Below are 27,378 nucleotides of genomic sequence, written 5' to 3'. Positions count from 1 at the left end.
TGATTATGGTTGGAGCTACAATCTTCAGGAAATGATGAGATAGTCAGATAGGCATGATTATGGTTGGAGCTACAGTCTTCACGAAATAGAACAGGCTTCAGGAACAGGGTTGATGATCACTGCTCTACATGATGGCCCAAACAAAGACAGCTGTGATTCAGCATATTTAACTAGGAGCACCAAACTTTTTAGTATTATTATTTTTTATTGTTATGAATACTATATCTAAGATGAACCAACATTTGTTCCAAAATGATGTCAGTGCTGAAGATGAAATAAACAAATAAATAAATAAATACAAGCCATTATCCAAACGTGAATTCATCTTTTTGTGTCAAGAAACCTTATTTCATTTGCTTCAAAAGTTCTTCGACGTGAACTTTCCAGAGTATATTTAAGAATTCTAGCTCAGAAGACCTCGGCTGAATTCTGTCCCAGTGTAATAAACAGGCCTGTACGTGACACCTGACACGAATGTGTGTTTAAATTTGGCGCTGAAGATGGCGGCGGCGCGCGATAGGACTGAGGCGCAGAAGAAAAGACGCCAGCAGGTCGCGGCAGCATCGGGGCCGTCGAGTTTACACAATATGCGCGAGCAGAAGAGCAGGAAAACCGTGATTCCCGACTTTATTTCCGGCCTTTTCGTGTCTCCGACAGCCGCAGCATGTAAAAACCAGACGACACGCCGCCAAACGCGAAGGCTGAGGCCGAACACTGGCTTTGTGTTTTGACCACGAGAAATGTGGCGCTGACGAGAGGACTGACGAGACGTTTTTGTGTTTTGTTTAAAAAAAAACAAAAAAACAACAACAACAAAAAAAACAAATGGAAAAGAGACACCCCGAAATCTCTCCGTGGATTTTACGCGGTTTTCTGCATTGATTCTCCTTTTTAATCGGCGTGGATGTTTGAATTTTGGATTCTCGCTTTGCGACTGTTCGATCGCAGGAAGAACCGAGACTAATCCCGCACTCGGCCGGGATCACTACACTACACTACACTGCCTGTCTACCTCGACATATTGCTTACCAGGGATTTAAACCGTCACGTGCTAGGAACGACGAGGCTTCATCAAAATTAATGCTCGCTGTCTGATCGCGTTACGAACTCATTTGAAGAGAGCAAGATGAGCACGGAAAGGCCGAAGAGAAATATCATTCAGAAGAAATTTGTAAGTGTGGACTACATACGTGTGTGTGTGTGTGTGTGTGTGTGTGTGTGTGTGTGTGTATAAATAACGCTGAATCGTTTTGTCCTTGTCCCTATTACAGCACACTGTGAAATGTTTTACAGGATTAATATCGCAGCACAAATCATATCAGTAGGGAATCCTTCATGTTAAAGACTGGCTCGGGTTCAAGAGACTTATTTTGGGGTTGAATAAAGCGACAGATTGGCAGTGTGTGGGTCTCTCAGTTGACCCATATATTGCGGTGTGTGTGTGTGTGCTCGCTCGTGCGTGCGCGCGCGTGCCCTACACAACCGCATACAACGAATAAGTCTGAATAGTATGCTTTCACATCTAACACGCCATCTATGTTAGTATTCCTGGACGCTTCCCGTCACTGCGTTTGGGATTTAAAAAAAAAACCAAAAACCCGAAACAAACCCGATCTGCTGCACTGAATATTTATTTCTGATCTAATATTCATGCGGTTGTGAAGTCACACTCCGCGCGTGCTGTTTCCGGGTTCGGCAACTTCAAGCGATTTGATTATTATTATTATTATTATTATTATTATTATTATTACTACTTATTATAATTTTTAAATTATTATTATTGTTATAATTTTTAACTAATTATTTATTATAATTTTTTAGTTATTTTATTATTATTATTAATTATTTATGATTATACTTTATTAGTTATTATTTTTATTATTAATTATTTATTGTTATTATTTAAATTATTATTTATATTATTATTATTTTTAATTATTTATTATTTTTTAAACTTAATAATAATAATATCTCTTGTAACAAGATCATGATGTCATAATGTTAATCCTTCCTCCAAAGTAGAGTTTAAAAAAAGAATTGCTCCTGGAGTCAGCACATTGTAGTGTTTTTAAAGCATTAAAGCTCATTATGGGTTAATCCAGTGTGTTAGAGCAGATGACACACACACACACACACACACACACTCTTATATATGTGGAGTGATTGGTATTCCAGCATCAGGATTACTAGCACTGTGCAACCAACTCTACAGTGCATCCTGGATTATTTAATACATGATGTGCGAGAATATAACTGAAGAATAAGATATTTATTGGCGATAATCAAACTCGTCATTTCTGCCTTTGTGAGTTTAAAGTTAGTGTAGGTGGATGGTGGGGGGTGGGGGGGGCGGAACTGCACATTGAACAAAACATGGCTTTGTCTAACGATTTGGTTCTACAGACATGGATCACGCTCACTGTGCAGATATGAAACAGTCATCGTTGAACATCCTGTTACTAGTTTACAGTGTTGGGAACATTTAAAAACACACTCTACACACACTTCCACGGATGAAGACCGCTTCGTGAACGTCCTCAAATGCCACCTCTCCGTGCACCCTCTACCTCAACCTAGCTCAGCTGCTGAGATAGTGACATTGAAGTGTCCCAGATAACGAAGTATGTTGTACATTTTCGTATTACCGAGTAACACCTCATGCCTGCTCACTTTAGATATAAAGATTGATTCCGAATAGTTGATGTAAAGCAGTTAGGTAAAATTAACCACGACACGCATGTTCACAAAGGATCACGAGGTTTGTTTTGGTGTACCCGGGAAGCCTTTAAACGATGCAGGCTGATTAACAGCTGGTAAAGCTAACTCAGCCTGTATGGTTAATAAGACCTGTTGTATATTGACACAGTTATGTATACGTACACTGCACAACTGGTCTGTTTTGCCTGTTTTTACGATACGGTTACAAAGCCTGCCTGGCGTCGTAGTGGTAAAAATTGGGCTGGCTGTGAAAATGGTATTGCCTCTTTTGTGTGTTCGTCCCCAATGAGTTCAGCTGGTCATAAAGTCTAATTTGTGGGAGCGTAGTGAGCCTGAGCCAGCTGCTGCTGACCATGTAGTCATATAAATGAGCCTGTCAGTGTCGGTCTTATCAGCACACAACTGGCAGCTCAAGTGGCTCTCACACATATACACACACACCAACAACACATAAGGCCCTCAATGTTTGCTTTGTCTTTCTGGGTGACAAACTAAGTGTAAGGATATGGACAAATCTTCAACACTGCTCGGACCTCTGTCAGCACATAATAGGTGGTCTGTCGTATCTTCTCAGAGTTTTTAGAAATAGCCTGGAGATGACATTCGAGTGTAAGATATATTGTGAAATATAGCAAAATTCTGCACAGGTGCATTCTTTTTTTTTTTTTGTCCTGTCTGTCTTCCATTCAGGAAGTTCACTGGCTAGGCAGCATATCTGGGCACGATTTCTCCTCCAAAGATGAAGTCTGTATGCTACAGAAGCCAGCATAAGACAGTTGTCCCTTTTTTTTTTTTTTTTTTCCTTTTTTTTTTTTGGCAGTGTTATAAATCAGAACATACGCAGCGTCTGCCCTGACACTGACTAATGTACACGGTCCTCCAAATAATATTGGTTCCCATTGTTAAATATGATCAAAGAAGGCTGTGAAAAATTGCCTTTATTGTTTAACCTTTGGATCTTTTGCTCAAAGGAAAACCAGGTTTATATATATATTAAAAAAATTTGTTAAAAATAGGTGTGCAGCAATTATTGTCACCCCTTTATTCAGTATTTAGAGCTGTTATCTTGGCAAAGGGAGGTAGCACAGAGTCTTCTCTTATATAATGCCTGATGAGGTTGGAGAATACATGGCGAGGGATCTGAGACCGTTCCTCCACACAGAATCTCTCCAGATCCTTCACATTTCGAGGTCCACGCTGGTGGACTCTCGTCTTCAGTTCACCCCACAGGTTTTCTATGGGGTTCAAGTCAGGAGACAGTGATGGTCATTGTAGGACCTTGATTTTGTGGTCAGTAAACCATTTTTGTGTTGGTTTTGATGTATGTTTTGGATCGTTGTCCTGCTGGAAGATCCAACCACGGCCCATTTGAAGCTTTCTGGCAGAGGCAGTCAGGTTTTCATTTAATATCTGTTGATATTTTATAGAGTCCATGATGCCATGTATCCTAACATGTCCAGGTCCTCTGGCAGAAAAACAACCCCAAAACATTAAAGCACCACCACTATATTTAACTGTCGGAATGAGGTACTTTTCCATATGGCTACCTCTGTGTTGCGCTCGAACCATCCTCTTCACAATGCATTGAGACAATACACACATCCTCTTCCAGGTTGATTCATAACATTTCCAGTTGACTGGAACTTCTTAATTGTTTCCCTGATGGTGGAAATGGGCGTTTTCAATGCTTGTGCTATTTTCTTATAACCACGTCCCATTCTGTGAAGCTCAACAACCTTTTGCCGCACATCACAGCTATATTCCTTGGTCTTACCCATTGTTATGAATGACTAAGGGAATCTGGCCTGTGTGTTACCTCATATTTATACCCCTGTGAAACAGGAAGTCATGATTGAACAATTTCCTGTTCCTAGTCATCCAGGTGTAACAAAAAAATGTAAAATATCAATGGGAACATACTTCAAATATATTTCCTTATATGAATTCATATTCGTTTTTTTGTTTTTTTTTTGGATAAACCTGTGTTGTTGGCAATTGTTTGATGTATATGAGAGCGGAGTATTTTTGTGAAAATTTTTTTTGCAAGGTTTAGCAATAAAGACAAATTTTCACAGCCTTATTTGCTCATATTCACCAAAGGGTGCCAATATTAGTGGAGGGCACCGTATGCTAACTTCCTCTTTTAATCAGCAGCTAGCAATTTAATTAGCGTCCTGATTAACAAACATATTCGTGTGTGCAGATTGCCAGAAGTCATTCCCACGATCTAATTTAGCTTGCTTACACGCAGAGTATAAAACATGCTATATGGTATTAATTTCATTATCTAGCTAGTCAAGTGTCGGTACACAATTTAGAAGAGTCCAAAGAACAACAACATTAGTTGTACTAGGAGTCTTTTTTTTTAATTTTTTTTATTTAAAAGCAAACATGTCAACCCTATAATCCAGGTAATGGGCCGTGTAGTAGCCATTTTAAACGTCATTATTTTAAAAATAATTGTATAATACATGTGCATAGATATTTGCAAGTAAAGTACTTGAACGATGAGAGTTTGATTAGGGTTTGAGTCTGAAATGCAAAGTTTCCCCCCCCCCACAGGCAGTACATGCTAAAGTTTCCTTTCGGTTAAAACGCTGTCTAATGAGCAAGGTACAGGTGTAGTGGAGCATATAGTAAAGCAACTCTTAATAACGTTGTAAATGAATAATGATACACGGCCAACGTGATTCAGACAATATAGATCCGAGTATCGACTGTGAAATGTATAGGAGAGCGAGAAGCTAATGTATCTTACAGAGAAATATGACTGTTGATTGGTTGAGTCCAGGCATTACCTGGTCTGACGCTTGGTCAGATGATCATCAGTCAGTCGTTGGCGCCGAGGTTCAGCTTTCTGCTCACACGGTAGCTGGGTATACCTTTTCTGTTCTTATATAATCTCCCGATCGCTCCTATAGATAACGGACGATGTAGAAGTAGAAAATATTGCAGTAAGAAGTTTCACAAAGAAGACCGTCATTAGTTGTGACAAGTGAACCAAACTAGTTGATATTCAAAATATGTATTTAAAAAAAAACAAAAAAAACCGCTAGTATAAATACATGACACTATCATGTATAGGCAAGTCATGTTTTATAGGCTGTATGGTTGTATATTTACACCACTGTCATTTGGTTGTTGAGACTCTTGTATGCGTTGGCCTCACACCTCCAGGGTCGGGGGTTCGATTCCCACCGTGGCTCTGTGTGTGTGGAGTTTGCATGTTCTCCCCGTGCTGCAGGGGTTTCCTCCAGGTACTCCGGTTTCCTCCCCCAGTCCAAAGACATGCATGGTAGTCTGATGGGCGTGTCTAAAGTGTCCGTAGTGTATGAATGGGTGTGTGAGTGTGCCCTGCAATGGATTGGCACCCTGTCCAGGGTGTCCCCTGACTTGTTCCCCATGCTCCCTGGGATAGGCTCCAGGTTCTGCGCGACCCGGTACTCGATAAGCCGTTTTGAAAATGGATGAATTTAAGATGTACAAAATGTAATAAGAGGCAGGATGAGGTAGTGGATGTTGTATGTGTGAGTCCGGTTCTAGTCCTTGGTGTTCCCCTGGTTGAGGGCCTGAAAAAGCTTTCGCCTGACGGGGGGAAAAAAGCTCCTCCCCGTTCTCTCTGTATCGGCCTTCACGGAACGGAAATGTTTCCCTGACCGTAACAAACCCGAAAAAGTGGTCACGTCACTAAAAGTGCATTTAGTGCAATGTCTGACTATACCCTGCAGAAATAGCACTTTTGTTCCAACAATCCTGCTGAGTAAAAGAGCTTCTGCATGTTAACTCTCCACACACATCTCCATCCGAGATATAGCCCGAATGCTGTATTTCATACGTACAGCATATGTCTTTGAGTATACTTCCTGCTGTTTCCTTTTTATAGTCATTGGGGGAACAAATTATGCTCCCGTGAGCAACTCGAGCAGAGGAGCGTTTTACTTAACTTTCGGTTATTCCTTTAAAAAAAAAAAGTACAGAGTACATTTGTGGACGTGCAAACTGAAAAAACTTGCAGACTATACTTTGGGAATTTGTCTTTAACGTAGTACAGCTGAAAGTTTATGATGTCCCAGTACATGTTTAGTGACGGTTAAATTACTTAGCCATGTATGACTTTGCAAAAAAAACAAAAAAAAAACAACAACCCAGAAGTTTCAATTTTTTTTAATTTATTTTGACACAGTTTTACCTCAAAATAAACATGTTTATCCTATCAGGACATTTATATGCTTCCATCCATCCATCCTCTATATCGCTTATCCTTTTCAGGGTCACGGGGAAACCTGGAGCTTATCCCAGGGAGCATCGGGCACAAGGCGGGGTTCACCCTGGACAGGGTGCCGATCCGTAGCATTTAAAGGAACACACACTCGCACGTTCACACACCACGGACACTTTAGACACGCCGATCAGCCTACCATGCATGTCTTTGGACTGGGGGAGGAAAGCGGAGTACCCCGAGGAAACCCCCGCAGCACGGGGAGAACATGCGAACTCCACGGTGGGAATCGAACCCTGGAGGTGTGAGGCGAACGTGCTAAGCGCTAAGCCACCGTGCGCCCCCGTTTATATGCTTGCAAACTCAGGAATCCTGAGAAGGGCGTTAAATCTCAGATGAAACCCTCATTCATGTTTCGTAAGCAGCGACACACGGCAGCTATGCCATGCCTGCAGTCTGATAATTCCACTGATAGCTTATTGAGGTTGAAAAATGTCCATGTGCTGTACAGACCTCGACTGACATCGTGTAAAGGAATTCGAGGCCAGTCTGAATTAAATCGGGTAGGTGATCCATTAAATGGAACAACGGTAAGCGTGTAAAGCTTTATACCCGATTACGTTCCCACTTGAGATATAACGAGAAGTTACGAGTCATGGTCCTGTGGGAAAACAAAGCCTCTTACACGGTTTAATCTATTAAAATGATTTGCGAGTTTGTATTTAAAGGAAGATATGGGATGTGAATCCGGCCTTGTAAAGCTGGCTCACTGAGGCATGGTGGTACAGCGTTGCCCGCGTGCGTTTCCTCTGGGTCCTCCGGTTAGCTCCCACCTTCCAAAACATGTATATCGACTACACTGATGTGCATGATACTCTGAACATCCGGGGCATTTCTGCTTCGTGCCCAGTGTTTCGGAGATGCACTCCAGATCCAGCATGACCCTGATCAGAATAAAGCCCTTACTGAAGACGAATGAATGAAAAATGTGTTCTCGTGTCATTAATTCCCAGGCTATATCTTTAAATGATAATAAAGGGAATCTATCTGCCTTTCTAACCACTAGTGCATCCTTGCCGAATGTCACGTGGATATCGAATGCTGAGCAAACTTTACCGCGATCACGATTTCTTCTTCTCCTCGTCTGTTTCCGAAGGACGTCGTGCCGAGATGGACGTCGTTTAAGACTTGTTAAAAACGCAGAAGGTCGAAAGTTAAGCTAGTATGCTGAACTGATGTCCGCTACTTGAGCATTTAGCCGTGTCAGGACTCGCGCTGCTGTTGTCATGGTAACACTGATCACCGACTCGCTTGCATGTAACGCTTTAGCAGATTGGGTGTGACGTGTATGTGGATGGAGATTTTCATCTCCTAAATCCTCCTGCGTACCTCGGTTGTTGCACGGAACGATTTCCGACAGCAAACAAACCTGATGCCGGTGAGGGATTAGTTCACGTTTCTTCGACTGGTAGCTTTACTTCAAATGAAAAGAACTGGAGCACAGGAGTGCATCGGTATACGCTATACGGCCGAAAGTTTGCGGACACGTGGCTGTCGCACCTATATGTGCTTTTTGAGCATCCCATTCCAAATTTAGTCCCCGTTTGCTGTTATAGTAACCTCCAGTCTTCTGGGAAGGCTTTCCATTCGATTTTAGAGCGTGGTTGTGGGGACTTGCGCTCAGTTAGCCATAGGAGCATTAGTGAAGTCAGGTACTGATGTTGGGAAGAAGGCCTGGAGTGCAGTCAGTGTTCCAGTTCATCTCAAAGGAGTTCGCTGGGGTTGAGGTAGGGGATCGGTTCTTCCACGCCAACCCCGGCACACCGAGTCTCCGTTGTACACCGACGCATCGTCGTTCTGGAACAGGTTTGGGCGTCTTCGTTTCCGAAAAGGGAAATTGTAATGTTACAGCATACGATGACATCTTGCACAACAGTGTGCTGTCAATCTGAAGGCTGCTTAAAATATTAGTGTTGACATTCAAGCCTGTATAAACATGTAAGAAATAAATAAATAAATGGGCATACAGTATAGCACCCTCTGAACGTATTGGAACAGCAAAGCCGGTTCATTTGTTTTTGGTTTATACTGAAGACGTTCGTCTTTGTGTGAAAAGACGAATGAGACGATCGATCATGATTTCAGCTTTCATTTCCTGACAGGTGTTTCTTGTTGCCCAGGTATGCCCTGTCAGACTGAATGTTTAATCAGTTAATAGCGCTGAATGTAAACTCTTGGTTTGAGGCCTAGGTTTTGCCTGTATTTGTCTGCATTCCTTATTAAAAAGGATAAACCAACATGATGAGAATGGGAGAAAAGCAAGCCATGTTGAAGTTGAGAAAAGAGGGGAAATCTATCAGAGCCATTACAAGAGTATCGGGCATAACCGGTACAACAATTTGGAATGTCCTGAAAAAGAAGGAAACCACTACTGTACTAATAACTAGACATAAAACAGGTCGGCCAAGGAAAACGACAGTTGATGACGAACATTGCGAGAGTTGTGAAGAAAAACATTAAAACAGCAGTCCGTGATATCACCATTAACCTCCACAGGGCAGGGGTGAAGGTATCATCATCCACCATTTGAAGAAGACTTCAAGTGCAGACATATAGAGGCCATGCTACACGATGTAAACCACTCATCAGCAGTAAGAATCAGAAATGATTTTTGATGAGCGTCAGAAGTTCTGGAACCAAGATTAACCTCTACCAAAGTGGGGGAAAAGAATGGATCATCAGTCATGCATAGTGGAGGTAGTGTCATGGCATGGGCTTTAGCATGGCTACTCACTAATCTTTCTTGATGATGTAACTCATGAAGTTTACAGAAACATTCCGTCTGCCAGTTTACAGCGAAATGCCTCCAGTCTAATTGTGAGGAACTTTATCATGCAAATGACAACGGTCCAGAACACACTGCCAACTCGTATACACGCATACAACCAAATATTAAGTGTTCTTTACGTTAGTTTACGTCAAGACTGTCTGTTCCAATACTTTTGCTCACCTAAAAATTGGGTGGTCTGCTGCCAGAGGTGCCCTATTTTAAACTGTTTAACACGTCTAGATGCAAATATCAAGAAATGAAAGCTAAAGTTTTGATCCATCGCCTCACGTTCATCTTTTGATCTCAAACCCAAACGTCTTCGGTGTGTAGTAAAAAACAACCGACTTGGCCTAGCCGTTCCAATACTTTCAGAGGGGACTATAATTCAGTTAATGCTGTTGCTCAGAGCACACCGAAGAGGAAAATAATCTGACTACTACTTATAATTAATCCTCAGTAATTGTAAGAAAGTGTAATCCCACTCATGACTGTCAGTTTGTTTGATTTCAGCCAGTCGAAATGAAGGAGGCGGGATTTACTTTGACGGTAATGGCAGTGGCCTTGATGGGGTGGCAAATGTACAAAAGGGGCCGCTTGCCTAATTATTCATGATGTTACGCCATTCTTACGATTATCTATATATTTTATCGTTCACTTAAAAACAAAAAGACTGTGTTTATTGTTTTAAAGGCTTATAATATATATAATCACTTCAGTAAGATGTTTAGGCTTTTTCAAATTTCAAGTATGGCTCCACCCACACATACACCCCCGCCCACACTCTGTGCATACCTGTCTGTCTCCACAATCTATATCAGATGTGGGTTAGAGACGTGGGTTAGGATGAGTCTGTAAGAGACTGTGTGAGACGTGCAGATGAAGAAGCTTTCTATTGTTGTCATGCTGTGTGTGTGTGTGTGGTGGTGGTGGTGTTGGTGGGGGGGGATGTGATTTCTTGGCTTGGCTTGCACCAATCTGTCTTCACTGCTAGGTAAAAAGCTCTGCCAGCATCTGATAAGCAACCCAAAGCCTACGTACAGGAATCATAGTCATAGGCACTCTCCTAGGTAATGTGGCTTGGGGTGACGAATTGAGGCACACTGCCACACATCATTCCGGTCTGTTACACATGCATAGATATTTTTAGATTCAAAGCATAATCTTTAAAGTGCCACTGCATCCAAATACCCGATTTTTCATTCTTAAACGATCTGGATCTTCTTCAGTTCGTGATCTCACAGAACGGGCTTTACGGCTCGAACCGTGATCATGGTCCGGTTTTGCAGAGGAAGCGTGCAAATTACAAAATGACTATGGGGTGGTAACTGAGGAATATTCGCTGCAGCACCTCTCTGCTAAATGAGTCACCTAGCTAACTTAGGTAATGCTAACACCACTATGACGATCATATATTTGACTGGTATTTCTACTGTTAAATTAATCATGGAGCATTAGGGCTGATTAATTGGATGGTTGTCTGTAGTTAATCGTGATTAAGCATAAATTAATTAGACGGTTTAAAACTTAGCCTAAATGGAGATATATATATATTTTTTTTCTTTCAAGTTTTATAACCATGGAAGCGGGTAAGATTTGCACCAATGTACACATTTATTAAAACAAACAAACAAGAAAGATTGCCCATGAACCTGCAAAGGTACACCAAAAAAAACCGTGTAAAATCAAATTATAACTCATGGCAAAACGCAAGCCCAATTAATATAAAACAAAGATATTCCAAGAACCCACACAGGTCCAGCTTTTTACCAAATTTCAGTACGGATAAAGAGAACTCCCTGGATCCCTCACTGTTTTCAAACAAATAATATAAAGTAATTGGGTCCAACCTCACATGGGGGGGGAACAAATACAGGCTCACAAATACACCCCATGTGCTACGTGGTATCAAAGCAAGATTCTACAAAATAAATGATGGACAAACGATAAATACGGAGAGCGAGGAAAGGGAGTATAAGAGAGAACGTTACAGAAATATATAGTAGGCCTCATCTTGAGCGCTGACGTCGGCTACTTTGGCTTGTATCCTCATACATTCTCGACATGATGGTGGCTCTCGAAAGCAATCCACGTACAGTCGTCGGACGTGATCCGAATGACGTCTTCTCGATAGTCCCGTCCGAGAAGGATTTATAACTGAACTCGCCCTTCGAAAGATTTTGTCCTGTATCCGTCTTCTATACCGCTTTATCCTTTTCAGGGTCACGGGGAAACCCGGAGCCTGTCCCAGGGAGCCTCGGACACGAGGCGGGGTACACAGGGTGCCAGTCCATCGCAGGGCACAATCACACCCATTCATACACTATGGACGTGCCGATCAGCCTCCCGTGCATGTCTTTGGACTGGGGGAGGAAACCGGAGTACCCGGAGAACATGCAGCTGACGCACACACAGGGCCACGGTGGGAATCGAACCCCCGACCCTGGAGGTGTGAGGCGAACGTGCCAACCACAAATTTTAACGTGCCAGCTGATGCTTGTGGATTAACTAGTCTACGGGTGACACAAAGAGTCATCGATGCCTGCATTAACGGCGTTAAAAAAAAAAAAGCGTGGCTTTAAAAGGAACTTGTGCTAACTCATTATTAACGTGTAAACCTTGACAGCCCTACTGTGAATAACACAGTACTTTATTTAATAACGGTAACATTGAGACTCTGATACTGAAGTTCCATTTGTATGAAATGCAGGCTATGTTCGGAGTTCACCGTCTATGATCTGACGTTGCCCTCGGTAAAATACAGTAATAAAGCAGAGCTGTAATGAGTGGCGCACTGGGTAGCGTTCCTGCCTCTCGGTTCCAGGGTTCCCGGTTCTATCCTGAGCCCGGCTTACTGTCTGCGTGGCGTTTCTGTCGTGACGGCCTTCCCGTGTTCGCGTCGGTTTCCTCTAACCTCCCGTAAGCACGCCAGTAAGAAAAACCGCCTTTAGGTGTGAATGTGGTGGACTGGCATCCCGTTCCAGGGCGTATTCCCACCTCACGCCCAATGTTCCCAGAGTAAGGTCCAGATCCACCATGACCCTGATTGGGATAAAGCGATTGCTAAAAGTGAGTGAGAGACAGTGTTTCCCCAGTATAACCTTTTTTTTTTTTGTCTTTTTACATTAGTGTTGTATGTGATGGAGTGGGTGTTCTTACTTCTTCTTATTACATCTGTTCATTAGAAATGTTTGATTTTCTTGATTCTGGCCCAGAATAACTGCCAGACTCGTGTTTATAGAGAACATGCAACATACGAACCTTTTAAACTCCAGAGTCTTCTATATAACATAACCCACGTACACCTGGTCATTACGTGGCTCTTGGGCGTGGGAGTACACACGTGTCTTCGGTTAGCCAGACCGTAATCCAACGTGCAGGCCATTTTTTTTTTTTTTTATAACACTTTACCTCCACTTTGCCAGTTTTCCGTGTTGTTGAGTGATCAGATTTAAATCTGTTTAAAATGTGCCTTGAGAATTAAGACCGGCGAAACGTCCTATGCTATTTCTGTGTAAATATCACAATCGTTAGTGGATCTAGGCTCTCAGTTGAGAAAACGCTGAGAAATATGTGCCGAGTATGAAGCCTGTTTTGCTCTGGGCTAAGCCTTGAAAGTCTTAAAGTCCTACAACTCCTAACTAAAGACCGATTCTAACTTTGTTTAGTAGAGGCACTCAAATTATACTAGTAACACGTGTTTTGAAACGGCGTTTTGTCCGAAATCTGAATAACTCTGATCGTGGGTATCAAGTGAAATGAACCGTGATGGTCATTCCAGCCATTTTCGTGGCGCTCTGATTGGTTTAAACACACCCTGGATGAGCTCAGTGATCACACGCTCCAAATGGGGACAACACAAAGAACAAAAATGTAAACACAAGGGGGGGGGAGGAATGCAAAAACTGTAAACACGGAGTAGAAACGGACACAAGGTGAAGCTTGAGCTCCGGCGAGTGTGTAAGTTTGGCACCTCGGCTCACGGATGAGGAATGTTGAGATTACACAGAAGAGATGATTTATTGTAGCAGTCGGCGTGTGCAGTAATAAAGAGCGTTCTGGTTCTGCGTTGCTTTCAGACACCGTGCACTAACTGCACTATTTATAGGGCAGCCATTACACTGTGTTCCCCTCCTTCTGTTTATATTACACATCTCTCCTACCATAGCCACTCCTCTGCTTTTTGTCACGGACACCACATCCTCCGGCCCTGATCTGCCGGCGTTAATTGTATTGGCTAAGACAGAAAACGATATCATTGTCAAAGTAAAAAGAATGTAATAAGACCTTGGTTATTCTTAGTTGCTATGTGTGTCTACTTGAAGAAAATGGACGACTACCGTTCAGTCTGGTTATTAAAAATAATACCTGCAGGTATAGGTGGGATTGAGAGAAACTGTCTCCTCACCTCCGACACCAACGTCAATGGACTGGCAAATGCTATCCCTACTATCCAGTAGGTGCTAATACAGCTGAAATCAAAATGATTCCACCCCCATGGTAAGCATGTTTAGTACTTAGTAGAGCACGCTTTTGCTGTTATGACCCGCTGAAAACGAGATGCAAAGCTTCTGGCAGTGTTCGTGAGGAATCTTAAACCATTCCTCATGAGCAATGGCCTCCAGTTCAGTAATATTCTTGGGTTTGCGTGCTGCAACCGACGTCTTCAAATCCGACCAGAGATTTTCTATGGGGTTCAAGTCAGGTGACTGTGATGGCCCTGTAGAATCTTCCAGGTAGAATCTTCTGCAACCAAGCCTTGGTGGAATCTGAGGTATGCTTGGGATCATCGTCCTGTTGGAAGGTTCAATGACGCCCAAGGTTCATCTTCCTCACAGACGGCATGACGTCTTCTCCTAGGATTTCCTGATACTTCAATGAATCCATCTCGCCTTCCACACGCTGCAGGTTTCCAGTGCCAGAGGATGCAAAGCAGCCGCAGAGCATCACCGAGCCTCCACCGTGCTTGACTGTAGACAGAGTGTTCTTTCTTCATTCTTCTTCCTCCAGACGGACCACCATACATCCATCGTGCTGAAAACTTCCAGTTTTGTTTCATCGCCCCACAGAACAGATTCACAAAACTTTGTGGTTTTGAGCGTCAGCTCAAATCATTTTCTTGTGCAAATCATTCAAGTGCTTTTGGTTCAGTAGTGCTTTACGTCTTCGAGATCTGGCATGGAAACCTGCATTTTAGACTGAAGGGGTCGAATCATTTTGAAACTGGAGACTTTGCATTTTCAGTTGAATTTGATTAAAACACTCGAAGCATTCGCGGTGTCGAACTATTTCAGTCGCTTTTGTTTGATTTGTTCGTTGCAAACAGCTGAAAGTCTGTACAGTTTGACAATAAACCTGATTTGCAATGGGGGTTGAGTAATTACTGTAGGCATCTTTGTCATCCTCTTCCTGTATCTGCTTCTCAGATCACGCCTTTAGTAACAGTAGCGTTGTTCATTGTGCGCTCATTAACCAGCAAACCAATTCTCATTAACGACCGTATCTGTGATTTCTCATCTGAACAGTTTATATTTGACCGAGACCTGGCAACAACTTAATGACTTTGCAGATTTAATCAAGGCATTCCACCCTCTTTCTTGTCTCCTGTGTAAATCAAGCAGCACTCCAAAAGGTGGAGTGGTAGCAGGTTTGTATCAATCTGACCTTTTAGACAAACACGGTTAACTCATCGGTGCGCTCCATTTTTGAATTCCTGCCTGTACAATTCTTCTGTAGTGTTGAACCTCACATTCTTTCTATTATCTACCGTCCTCACAAACGTGGTTCTATTTTGCTTTTGGACATATCCGCTTATTTAACAGCTGTCTGAGCGCCATCTCCAAATGTGTTTCTCATTGGTGGTCTCAGTAACTATGTTGATTCTACTACTTGCCCTTTGGCTGCTGACTTCCTGCCACTTCTGCAATCTTCTGACATTTCTCAGCATGTACAGTCTCCACCCCACTACATGAGCCACACACGAGACCGTGTTTGCACTGTTACTGCACCGCCCCAGCTCTCTAACTTGACTTTTGTTTCTCTTCTCTGACCATGTTCGTCACGTGTAACGTCTCAGTTAGGGCTGCACGATTACGGCCAAAGTGATCATCACGATTATTTTGATCAATATTGAGATCACGATTATGCATGGATTTTAGGGACAACATATTTTTATTGCACTTTCACATTTAAATAAACAGGCCGCCGCTTTCACCTCCATGTTGTGCTACATTCCTGCTAATGTACAAATCTTTATCAAATTAGACTGGTCCTTAAAATGCATCATCACGTAGAAACAAAATATCAATACAATTGTACCCAAAATATAGGATAAGTAAAAATAAAAATGGCATCAACCAAATGAAAACAATCAAGGCGTATGCAGAAAAGGCAATAAGAGTGTTTACAGGAGGAGAGACGCAGACAGATCACCCAATAGAGCGGCGCAGGGATGACGTCATTTTGTACCGGAACCGGAAGTTATCATCACACCGGTTCCCTCGACAAAAACCCAATAGGATTTTCACATAGGCTTTTGGATTATCGCAAAAAATAACACTCTGATCAACAAAAGTTTACAACACTAACACGTTCTGTCCATCAAGATCATGTTCACAAATGAACACAGCTCTTATGAAGTTTGAAGCCTAAATACAGTCACCAGAAATAAAAAGCTAACCGTACGCTATAAACGAACTACACCACGGTCGCTCGACTTCAACGTCACCATCACCAAGCTTCCAACAACTTTTCCAAACTTGATTTAAAACATTTTCCATAATACGGAATTACTCTGTGGATGAATCTTCATCCATGTTTTTTTTTGGGGGGGGAATGGTGCGCAGCAAACCTGAACCAGTTTATCTGCTAAGTTTTTTTTTTTTTTGTTTTTTTTTTGTTCGGCGTGATGACGTTTAACGTCCCCGACAACGTCTGTAGTCCCATTTAGCAAGTTGTTAGCGTCACGATTTCCCCTCGCACAAGCGCTGGAGCGCGCAGCGAAGCTCGCAGCGCGAGCGCTAAAACGCGAACTCGTTTCCAGGTTTCGGCATTACAAAATGACGTCATCCCTGCGCCACTTTATGGTGATTGGCTGTCAGTTCAGGAAGCGCTTGATTTGATACGCAGCTGAGTTTTCTCTGAGCGGAGGACGGAGGACCGGTCTTGTTCATGTAATCGTGGGCGGTCAAAATCAATATTGGATTAATTATGCAGCCCTAGTCTCGGTCAATTTCTCCAAATCCAAACACCCCCGTACTCGACAGTATTAACCTCGAAATGGTAAATCACGATGATTTTATTAATGCTTATTAATTACTTTAATCTGCCTCAGTACAAGAATGCATTAGCCACTGCCAAACCTGCCTATTACTTTGTGTGTGTGTGTGTATAACCCAGTATAACCTCATCCTGCTTCATTCCTCACTCACTTCCAATCTGTCATTGGTCAATCCAGTGGTCATCAAGTCTGTTCCTGGAGATCTACCTTCCTGAAGACTTTAGCTCCAACCAAAATCCTGACCATCTAATTGCTGCCTTCAGAGGTTCTGGATAAATTAAAAACCAGGTGGTAGAGTTTGGTTGGAGATGAATCCTGCAGGAAGGTAGATATCAGTTAAGAGTCGATGACCACTGGTGTAATCCATTTGCCTATTCCACTGTGCCCCATGCCACTGGATTAACGTTCCCTTTTTTCTACCAACATCCTAATTCCAGACGGTCTTCCATATTAAGTTCTTGAACATGTTGTCATAGCAACTACATCTGAACTCCAACGTCTTTGAACCCATCATGCTGTCATTACCTTCACAGTACTCGACTGGCTAAGATTACTCACGATCTCTAGATTCATGCTTCGTCTCAGACATCGCTAAGCTTTGAGACCCCCTTTTCAATTACAGTACTTTCAATCAGAAACATCATTTTACATCTCCAACGAACCCCCGGTCACTGGCCCTGTTCTCATCGCTACTCCTTTCTGGGGGACATAGAAAACTGGATGGCCTAAAACTTGATTAAACTCCGTGGTAATAAAACTTAAGTTGTACTTATTGCTCCCAAATCCCCATAGCCCCAGTCTATAGCACAACAGTTTACCCCTTCCTCCATTGCAAAAAGTCTCCGTGTCATCTTAGACCCCACCCTGTCCTTTGAGCCTTGTATCGGGTCTATCACATATGCCGCCTACATTCACCTGTGCGTTATCTCCAGACTCCATCATTCACTCCGTCTACTGCTGAATTACTTCTTCATGCCTTGGTCACGTCCCGTCTAGATTATCGTAATTCCATTAGCTCTGGCTTTCCTTCAAGCTTACAGAAAAAGGAAAAAAAAAAAAAAAAGTAATTGGTCCAGAACGCTGCTGCTTGCCTCATTACCCTCTCTTCATCCTAATGAACACATTACCCCATTCTTAAAAATCTTCACTGGCTTCTCATCGAGGCTAATTTCCATTATAAAATTCTTGTCCTCATCTTCAAGGCACTCCAATGACCGCCCCCTCTGACCTCCTTTCCCACCCCACTTTTTCCCATTCTCTCCGTTCCTCCTTTGCTCGTCTTCTCAACATTTGCTGGCCTCTTTTTGTCTGTCTGCTGTTGGGTCTTGGGCTTTCAGTTGTTTGACACTCCAACTCAGGAATGCTCTTCCCCCGCATACCAGACTCAGACTACTGCACTCCTTGAGCCAGTTTTAAATGTCTTCACTATTATTAGGGGACCCTATTGTTTTCGTTACTGTACCGATTATTATTATTATTATTATTATTATTATTATTATTATTATTATTAATAGTAGTAATCCACCAGGGAAGTCTATGGTAACCCATAGAACCATATTTTAAGAAGTTGTGAAATATTGCACACAAATAGAGGACACTGTGAACTGGTGCCACAGCCAGGTTGAAGTTTCTATCTCGAAAGCTCTAGCGCCACCAACAGGTCAGCGTTTCACTCATATTTATGCTAATAACTTTTGAACCATGAGGGCTAGGAAGAAATTTCTCGCTGCGAGTCCGAGCGTACCGCGGTCTTAATTTGTGCCCGACTAGATTTTCCACCATTTTTTATTTATTTTTTTTTTGAATTTTCTGAAAAACCGACTTTCTCAAACTCCTCCCAGACCGATTTTGGTGAAAATCGGATCACGTTTTGACAAAGTTATGGAACGCGAGTCGATCGGTCAAACCGTTCCCGGATAACACCGACAAACCTGATGGCGAGCGTGCCGACGTGGACACGAGGCCGTATCTCCGTAAGGCTTTGGCGGATCTAGACCAAATTTGGTACATGTCATACCCATCATGACTAGAGGGTAACGGCTCATTTTCAGAACCGCATCACATAGTGTTCTCGAGATATGGAGAAAAAAAAGCACATTTTTGCTTATAACTTCTGAACTCTTTGTCATAAAATCATGACCATTCTGAAACAATACTTGTTTATCTCCTCACTTTACCTCTGTCAGGCTTGGCCTCGGAATTGCTGCTTACAGCTATGTTTTATTATTATTATTATTATGTCATTGTATTTTTCCAGTCCGGATATTACAGGCAGCACAAATTGTACATGCAGTAGATACACTTGTGTATGTGATGATTTTATCCACTGGCTCAGAGACCTAACCGCTGCCCTGGTGCTGGTAATGGAATATATCTAATGTAATATTTTTGTGTACATTTGGTATTCGTGATTATTATACTACTCTTTACTCGTACTTAAAAGTGACTTCTGTCACTTCCAACACTGTCCTGTGTTCCAGTATGTTTCTTATGTCGGTAAATGCATGAAACGCAGTTTTGTACACTGTCCCACATTTTGCACTTTGTGTCTCCGTATCATCTTCCGCGCTGGCCCTTGATCCGGGAGCACAAAAAAAAATATTTCCCATCCTATATATGTCGGTAGACTTGACTTGACAGTTAAGGTTCTTGGCTTATTGGGTTATTGCTTTTATTTTTTTAAGTGTAACCCAGGTTATTATTCAGTCATTTATTTCCACGCGTATCATTCAGTAACTACTACGGGTTATTCCGGAAACTACAGAACTGTCGTGAGGAACGGAAGTGTGTTGAAGGAGTTAATGTTGTTTCTGTTGTCTTTTTTTTTTTATTGTATTTTTTAATTGCAGGATGATAACGACGGGATTCCCTGGTCAGAGGAGCGAGTTGTGCGGCGAGTGCTCTATCTCTCGCTCAAAGAGTTCAAGAGGGCTCAGAAGAGCCGCGTCGACAATGGAACAGGAATTATAAAGCGTAAGTACTTCTTCTCCTTTCTTATCCTCTTTTTTTACGAAAAAAAACCAAACCCCCCTGTACAATTGAAATTCCGATAAAAGCGTCGCTCATGGGAGTCGCGCCTGTCAAACAACCCGTTCGTTTCGCCTGAAGATCTGAGCTGCACCCTTTTTCATTCTTAAACTCCATAATCCTGCAAATCCCTATTTTGCAAAACAAAGACACTAATGTGTCGTACACATTTAGAAGTAATGACGCACACCTGTCATTTTAATACTACCGAATAGCAACTTCATTTGCTCTCGCATGACTTTGAGAAGGTGACTGTTGTGAGATTTCGCTGTAAGTAAATAATGCGCACACGGTTGTTACTATGATCTTTTAGTGGTTGAGGAGAGAAGACTTTCTCACCAAACGCACTAGACACCCGACACGTTGAACTGCTATTCCGAAGCTCGGATAAACGGCACATCACCCCACTCGCTCCAAACATGTCGGAGGATATCCGTTCACCATATGCACTTAGTCCAACGTATAAAGATAACTGCATGACGTTTTTTTGTCATGGTTGTCATATCCTGTACATAAAATCCTAGAGAATATTCCCCAAAAACATCACGCAAGATGTTTAAATCCATTCCGGGTCAGACCACCGCACTGAGCCTTTGATCGTTTGATGTACCTTGTTTAAAGCAAGCTTTCCCTATAAGATCATGCGGAAGAAGAGAACGAAATAAGATTGGCAAAGTAGATTTCTCTACGTTGGAACAGATATTGAATAAGACTTCAATTGAAGGAATGGTGTTTTGAATTGTATCTTTGCACGACCACCAATTAACGTCATACAAAGTGCATCCTGTACTCGTTAGAACAAACCTGCTATTTTGTAGCCTTTGAAATCTGCTGTGTCGTACTGTGGTGCCATTACTTTGTTCATTTTTCTGATGGTCAAAGGAAAACAAATATCTAACGAAACATAAAGCTTTAGTAGGATGTCGGACCACCACGAGCCGCCTGAACAGCTTCAGTGTGCCTTGGCATAAAGCGATGAACAGCATTCTTCCAGAAGATATTCCCTCAGTTGGTGTTTTGATGATGGTGTTGGAGAACGCCGTCTAACACGTTGCTCCAGAATGTTCTCTAGGTGTTCAGTTAGGTTGACACATTAGCTGCGTTTACATGGACAACAATAATCCACTCTTAATCCGATTAAGACCGTACTCTAATTAAGAAACTAGCATGTAAACAGCAATTTTTACTGACCTTAATCTAATTAAGGCCATAATGGAGTACTCCTGTTTCAGTCGCATTATGGACGTGTAGTAGTGACATGTACACACCTTAATCACATTATGAACGTCGTGTGAGTTTTCACCGCATTTTGCGACAGGACACGATCACACACGGCGGTTTTACGTTTCACGGCGAACAAGAGAGTTCGGCTGTGTCCCAAACCGCATACTTTCCTACTACAGGCCTGTAGTGGGGAAAAATACATGTATCTCGGCTACTACATAGACGGTAACTACGCGATTTGGGACACACCCACCGCTTCAAGCAGTCGTCTATTAGCACGTACAGCACGACAAATAATTAACCGCACTTAAAGCGTTCGTAAAAAAAATAAATAAAAACACCCAAAACTGTATACGGTACCATAACGAAGACGAACTGTACGTTGATGCGTCGGACGGCGTGGCGCGGTGACGTAATGACGCGGGCTGTTAATCTAATTATGTTCTATAACGTGTAAAACGGGAACATGACGGGAGTATTCTAAAAGCGACTGGTGTAAACACCTTAATCACATTATTATCTTACTCAGAGTAAGGTCAATAATTAGATTATTGCTGTCCATGTAAACGTAGTCATTGAGTACATTTACATGGACAACAGGAATCCGATATTAACCCGATTAAGACGATACTCTGACTAACAAACTAGCATGTAAACAGCGATTTCTGATCACCTTAATCCGATTAAAGTCCTACTCGAAGTAAACACAAATCGAATCAATGCATGTGGAGTACTCCTGCTTTAGTCGCATTATGGACGTGTATTACAGACATGTACACACCTTAATCACACAGTTAACGTCGTGTGAGAGTTTTTACCGCATTTTGCGACAGGACACGTACACACACGGCAGCGCTCAACCGTTTTACGGCTGCGTCCCAAACCGCGTACTTGCCTCCTACAGCGAAATACATGTATCTCGGCTACTATATAGTAGGTAAATACGCGGTTTGGGACGCAGCCCACGGCTTCAAGCAGTCGTCTGTTTGCACGTACAGCGCGACGAATGATTAACTGCAATGGAAGCGTTCGTAATAATTTGAATAAAAACACCCAAAACTGTATACGGTACCATAACGAAGACCAAACCGTATGTCGATACGTGAAATTCTGGAGGGACGGCGTGGCGCGGGGACGTAACGACGTGTGCCGTTATTCGATCTACGTTCTAGAACGTGTAACACGGGAACATGGACGTGAACGTGAACATCACCTTAATGAGAATGTTGTCTTATTCAGAATAAGGTCGATAATTAGATTACCGCTGTCCATGTAAACGTCGTCACTGTCACATCCATCCATCCATCCATCCATTCAGTGACCCTCTGGAAGAGACGACTCCGAACAGGACCCACTCCTGACATCATGCAGTCGTCTTTGATTCTTTATTTCCTTCGCCACCCGGTGCTACATTAAGAACTTATATTGTTCTGTTGAGATTTGGCTGAGTGTGTGTTAGTGGAGTAAGTTATAGCCGGAATAATTCCCTCTTGTGGGTTTCATGTGCATGGGCCGCATTACGTTCTACCCGAGTCACTGCGGTTTAATGAGTGAAGTCAGCTGCGTGTGTGTGTGTGTGTGTGTGCCGTTATGCTCAACGCGGCATGCATGCATATTGGTTATTATGCTTTCACTGAATTACATCACTTCTTTTACAGTTTTCCAACTCTCCGTGTGTGTGTGTGTGTGTCCGTGTCAGTAGGATGCGAGTACAAAGTGTCTTTATTTAGACATTTCCATTGGTTACAATCCAGATCATGAGCGGGTCATCATGGGCAAAGCCATAGTCATGAGTCAGCTAACACTATAGCCAGTGTCAAAAGCAGAAATCAAATGGATCCACAAAAGGTCTCTGTGAGCAGGTATACACACGAGGAATGAGCGAAATCGTATTCAACGGGAAGTTCCCGGACCGAGCTGGGGGAGGGTTTTGTGTATACGTATGTAATATACGTGATGGTAAATTGTGTACAGTATAATTGTATAACGATGAGTTCATTTAACTGTGTAGGAACACTAGACTGGTGTGTGTGTGTGTGTGTGTGTGGTATTTTAACGTGATGCTGTTTTGGTCTGTTGTGATGACGTTTCAGATTAGCCGATTCTGAGAGAAAACGGTATTGTTCTTTAAGTTGCGTTGGGCGTCATAACCAAGATTCAGTCGGAAAACTAACGAGGCTAATACAGAGCCGACGTATTATAAGTAGGCCGCGTAATTTGAATAGGGAGATGAAGATAAAAGCCTGCGAGTTTTTAATTGCCGGTGGTTTCCCGTGTCCTCGGTTTAGCGTCCTCCTCGTCCTGACCTGACGTTGGTCCGTTCACGTACCTTAGCAGTTGAAGCTGATTAACAGAAGCAGGGACAGAAAATCTGTTCTTGAAAATCCTTTAGCATACGTGGAACAGGTTTGGTAACGCAAGTACATGTCGGTCATGTTTCTTGGCTCGGTTATGACTAACATCTGTCATTCATGCCTTTTTTTTTTTTTTTTAGAAAGAACTGTAATTGTTATTTAAGGTGTGTGTGAGTGTGTGTGTGTGTGTAGGAAATGAGTTATTGGATTTGTAGCTGTCTACTACAGAGTCCGTTTTTATATCCGAATCTGGCGAGCGGTGTAGCCATTACAGCACGTTATATGTGGCGCAACCCTTTTTTAAGGGATCAGAAGTAATTGGACAACTGGCTGCCCAGTTGCTCCATGGCCAGGTGCTTGCTATTTTCTCATTATAACACTTGCAGGTAAGCCGATAAAAGCCCTCGAGTTGGTTTCACGTGTGGACTTTGCATTTGGAATCGGTCGCTGTTAACTCTCGATGTGAAATCTAAAGGAAAGTGCTGTTACTGCCAGTGAAGCAAGGCATCGTTATCCAAACCACGAGATCACGAAACCAATATTGGGTATGGCCAAATCAGTTATTCGGATATAAAGAACTCTCTGAAGAGGTCAGGATCACCGAGAGGTCAGAATGACCACGGAGAACAACTCTGGAGGATGACGGAAGAACTGTTTCCCTGGTGAAGGGGGAAAAAAAAAAAACCCTTCAGAACAGTTTACCAGATCAGGCAACATCCTAGGTAGGTGTAATTTTTAGTCGCCCTCTCGAACATCGTCACCGACTATTCCGCAATAGCACCGATAATAATCTCTTCGTGTTAAAAGGCATGAGCAAGACGCATCCCTCAGTGCGCGCTCGGTTATAGTTTTTACACGATACATCACTGCATAAATTAACTTTTTTTTTTTTTTTTTTTTGAAATGTAGGCGTTGAGTAATGGAAGGGCCGAGTGTCACATAAATGAAGGTGGAAAGTTTAAAAAAAATAAAATAAATAAAGAGCACGTTTTTATTCCCAAGCGTGTGTAAATGTACAAAGCCCTTGTGATGAATATTTTATCAAGAAGTGAACGGATGAGACAAATATCAGCTTGTGGCAGAACGATGGAAAGCGAAGAGGAAGGACTGCTCGTGATCTGAAGCATACCAGCTGATCTGTGAAGCATGGTGGAGTTATGGCGTGGTGCATGTGGAACCGGTTCTCCGTATTTTACTATTGATGATGTGACCGGATGAATTCCGAAGTGGTTAGGGCTATATTATGTGCTCAGGTTCTAAAAATCCTGATGCTTCAAAAATCATGAACAATCAGGAACTGAAGACCACTGCAGTACAGGCCTGGCAGAGCATCACCAGGGAGCGAAGTTCAGTATCTGGTGATTTATGTATGGGTTCCAGACTTCAGGAAGTCACCGGCTGCAAAGGATCTCCAATGACGACTTGAATCTGCCGGTTTGTCCAAATACTTACGAGCCCCTGAAACTGATGGGCCGACGTGCGCAAATCCTCGCGCGTCCTCCTCTGTTCACCGATTTGAACGCGAACACCCTCGGATCGCACCTGGGGCTCAAACTCCGTGGTCGTCCGAATATTTACGGCCCCGATTTGCGTATAGGGTCTAGAAGGAACCTGGAGAACCCGTGTTAGAAATGACAACCTTCACAAAGATAAATTCTCACGCCCCGCGGTCCTAGGACGCGTATCCGACGTCGCTTTCGCGTTAACGTCGACTCAGCAGAGTGACGTCTCGGCAGCATGGCGCCGAGGTCACGCCGCGCGCGTCGCGCGACGCGGAAACGATCAAATCGTGACGATACGAGGTATTATAAACGCGAGGAACGCGGACCGATTACGCTAAAAACGTGCCATGGGGAAAATATGCGCTCGTCGGGCTGGTTTTCGGTGAGTGTATCCGTTCCAGTCGCCGTCTCGAACGTCGTCACCACAAATAACAAGCTCTTGACATCTTCGATCATAATCTCTTGATGTGAAAGCGCACGAGTGAAACGCGTTCCTCAGTGTGCGCTCGGGTCTGTTCAGATAAAGAGATCACGGAATAATAATAATAATAATAAAAAAGGGATCGTTTTTAATAGAGGGCCTCGGTGTACACAGTACTTCACATGTCACTGAATAAATGAGAATATTTTTAACGTAGGCCTTGAGTAATGGAAGTGCCATATACCCGAAGGTGCAAGGTTGTATAAACCAATAAATAAAACGAATATTTTATGAAGACGTCAGGTCTGTAGGAACAGACGTACACTCGTGTACTCTTAGTGGTGTACATGTAATGTGTAGCTACACTCTAAATATACCATCTGGATTATTTCGGTACCGTTACTGTGCACTGTTCGTCAGAACCGCTTTCATCCATGAAAAGGACCACCACTGAGCACGTTATTCGGGGTGTGGTTAATTCTCAGCACCGACACTGACATGGTAGTTATACGGTGCTGGTGCGAGTGACATGAGGTCCAGCATAATTGCAGGGGTTTTTCAAGCACTGTGTAAGAAGTCATGTTTCTGACATGGTGGATGAGAAACCACAGACCTTTTCCCATTGGCAAAATATATTTCATGTCTCATTTACTCGCTGCTCAATTCTTCGAGCAAAACTCTTTAATAACTTTTTTTTTTTCCCCCCCGCTCTGGCGAGTACGTCTTTCTCGAGGGGGAAAAAAAAAGCACATTATGTTACCGTGGTCAGAAATCATTTCCCAGACTGTAAACCAGTGCAGGGAAGTACCGAGAGCCAATAAGATTTCAGTCTTCAGTCTTGCTCTGAAGGTTGTGGCCAGAAAAGTGTCAAAACGATGACATGGTCTGCGGATGGAGCATCTAAGGCTGAGGATAGAGGGGGCTGGTGAACAGAACAGCAATTAGGGTGTAACGTGCAGCTACTTTTCTCCCGATATTGTCATTCTGAATTTTCACCCACTAGCTAGATGACCTCACATCACACCGCTGATGCCAGGAGGAGACGAGGACGTCTGTCAGCGTCGCATCTGCCATCGCGACGTTTCAATCCGTACACACTCGGAGCGACGTCTAATACCTTCTTCTGCGCGGTCCGCTAGCGTTACACCGATCCACGGGGCAGAGTAACGCCTCGTTTACACTCCAAAACCTGAAGAGAAAGCACGGCCGCACGCGGGGATTCCAAAAGCCGCGATCGGCTGACGATGAGCCGAACGCTCTCGCGTCGCGTTTCTGCGAGTGTTTACAAAATATCCGTCTGATGTCTGTCTAACCTAATCGCTTTTGTCTCAGGTTCCTTTGTGAACGGACATCTCAATGGGTCAGGAGTGAAAGCGGGACTTTTCGCGAGCGGGTGCAAGGCGGAACGGCCTCGGCGCTCCGCTCAGACCGACAGCGAATTCTCAGGAGAAGGACCCGTGAGAAAGAGGTGAGCACGATCTTTCAATCTGTCATTTCTAACGTTACTTTATTAGCACCGTGACGGAACTGGCGAGCCCTCGAGCTGAGTAGGAGTCCCTGCATTCCATCGCACTGATCGCACTCGACTATTTCACATTTCTAGCCGCTCCAGCTCTACAGCCTTTCATCCTCAGCCGAAGGTTAATGGAGGCCTGGATCGGCATGTGTATTCACAGGAGAGAAACAGAGGCTGTTCATGCTCTCATGTCTCTAAAACATCCGCTGCTCATTAAGCCGAGCAGCACTGGATAATTGCCTGAGCGTTGAGACTCCGGCATCTAGACCTTCAGTGCATCTACTGCCGCCG

The 27,378-nt window shown here is 43.1% G+C and overlaps 1 protein-coding gene across 1 annotated transcript in view; it reads left to right on the top strand.

Annotated features, from left to right (window-relative positions):
• The first annotated feature begins 567 nt into the window (after window positions 1-567).
• Window positions 568-27,378, top strand: part of jarid2a (jumonji, AT rich interactive domain 2a) — a 71,558-nt gene continuing 44,747 nt past the window's right edge. The window contains exons 1-3 of the mRNA XM_053622147.1: window positions 568-1,171; window positions 19,893-20,016; window positions 26,904-27,039. Coding sequence (XP_053478122.1) covers window positions 1,127-1,171; window positions 19,893-20,016; window positions 26,904-27,039 — 305 coding nt within the window. The 5' untranslated portion in view covers window positions 568-1,126. The remainder of the gene's footprint in view (window positions 1,172-19,892; window positions 20,017-26,903; window positions 27,040-27,378) is intronic.

The sequence above is a fragment of the Ictalurus furcatus genome, chromosome 1, assembly GCF_023375685.1.
Source record: "Ictalurus furcatus strain D&B chromosome 1, Billie_1.0, whole genome shotgun sequence".
Taxonomy (NCBI): Eukaryota; Metazoa; Chordata; class Actinopteri; order Siluriformes; family Ictaluridae; genus Ictalurus; species Ictalurus furcatus.
This window is presented reverse-complemented; position numbering and strand designations above follow the sequence as displayed.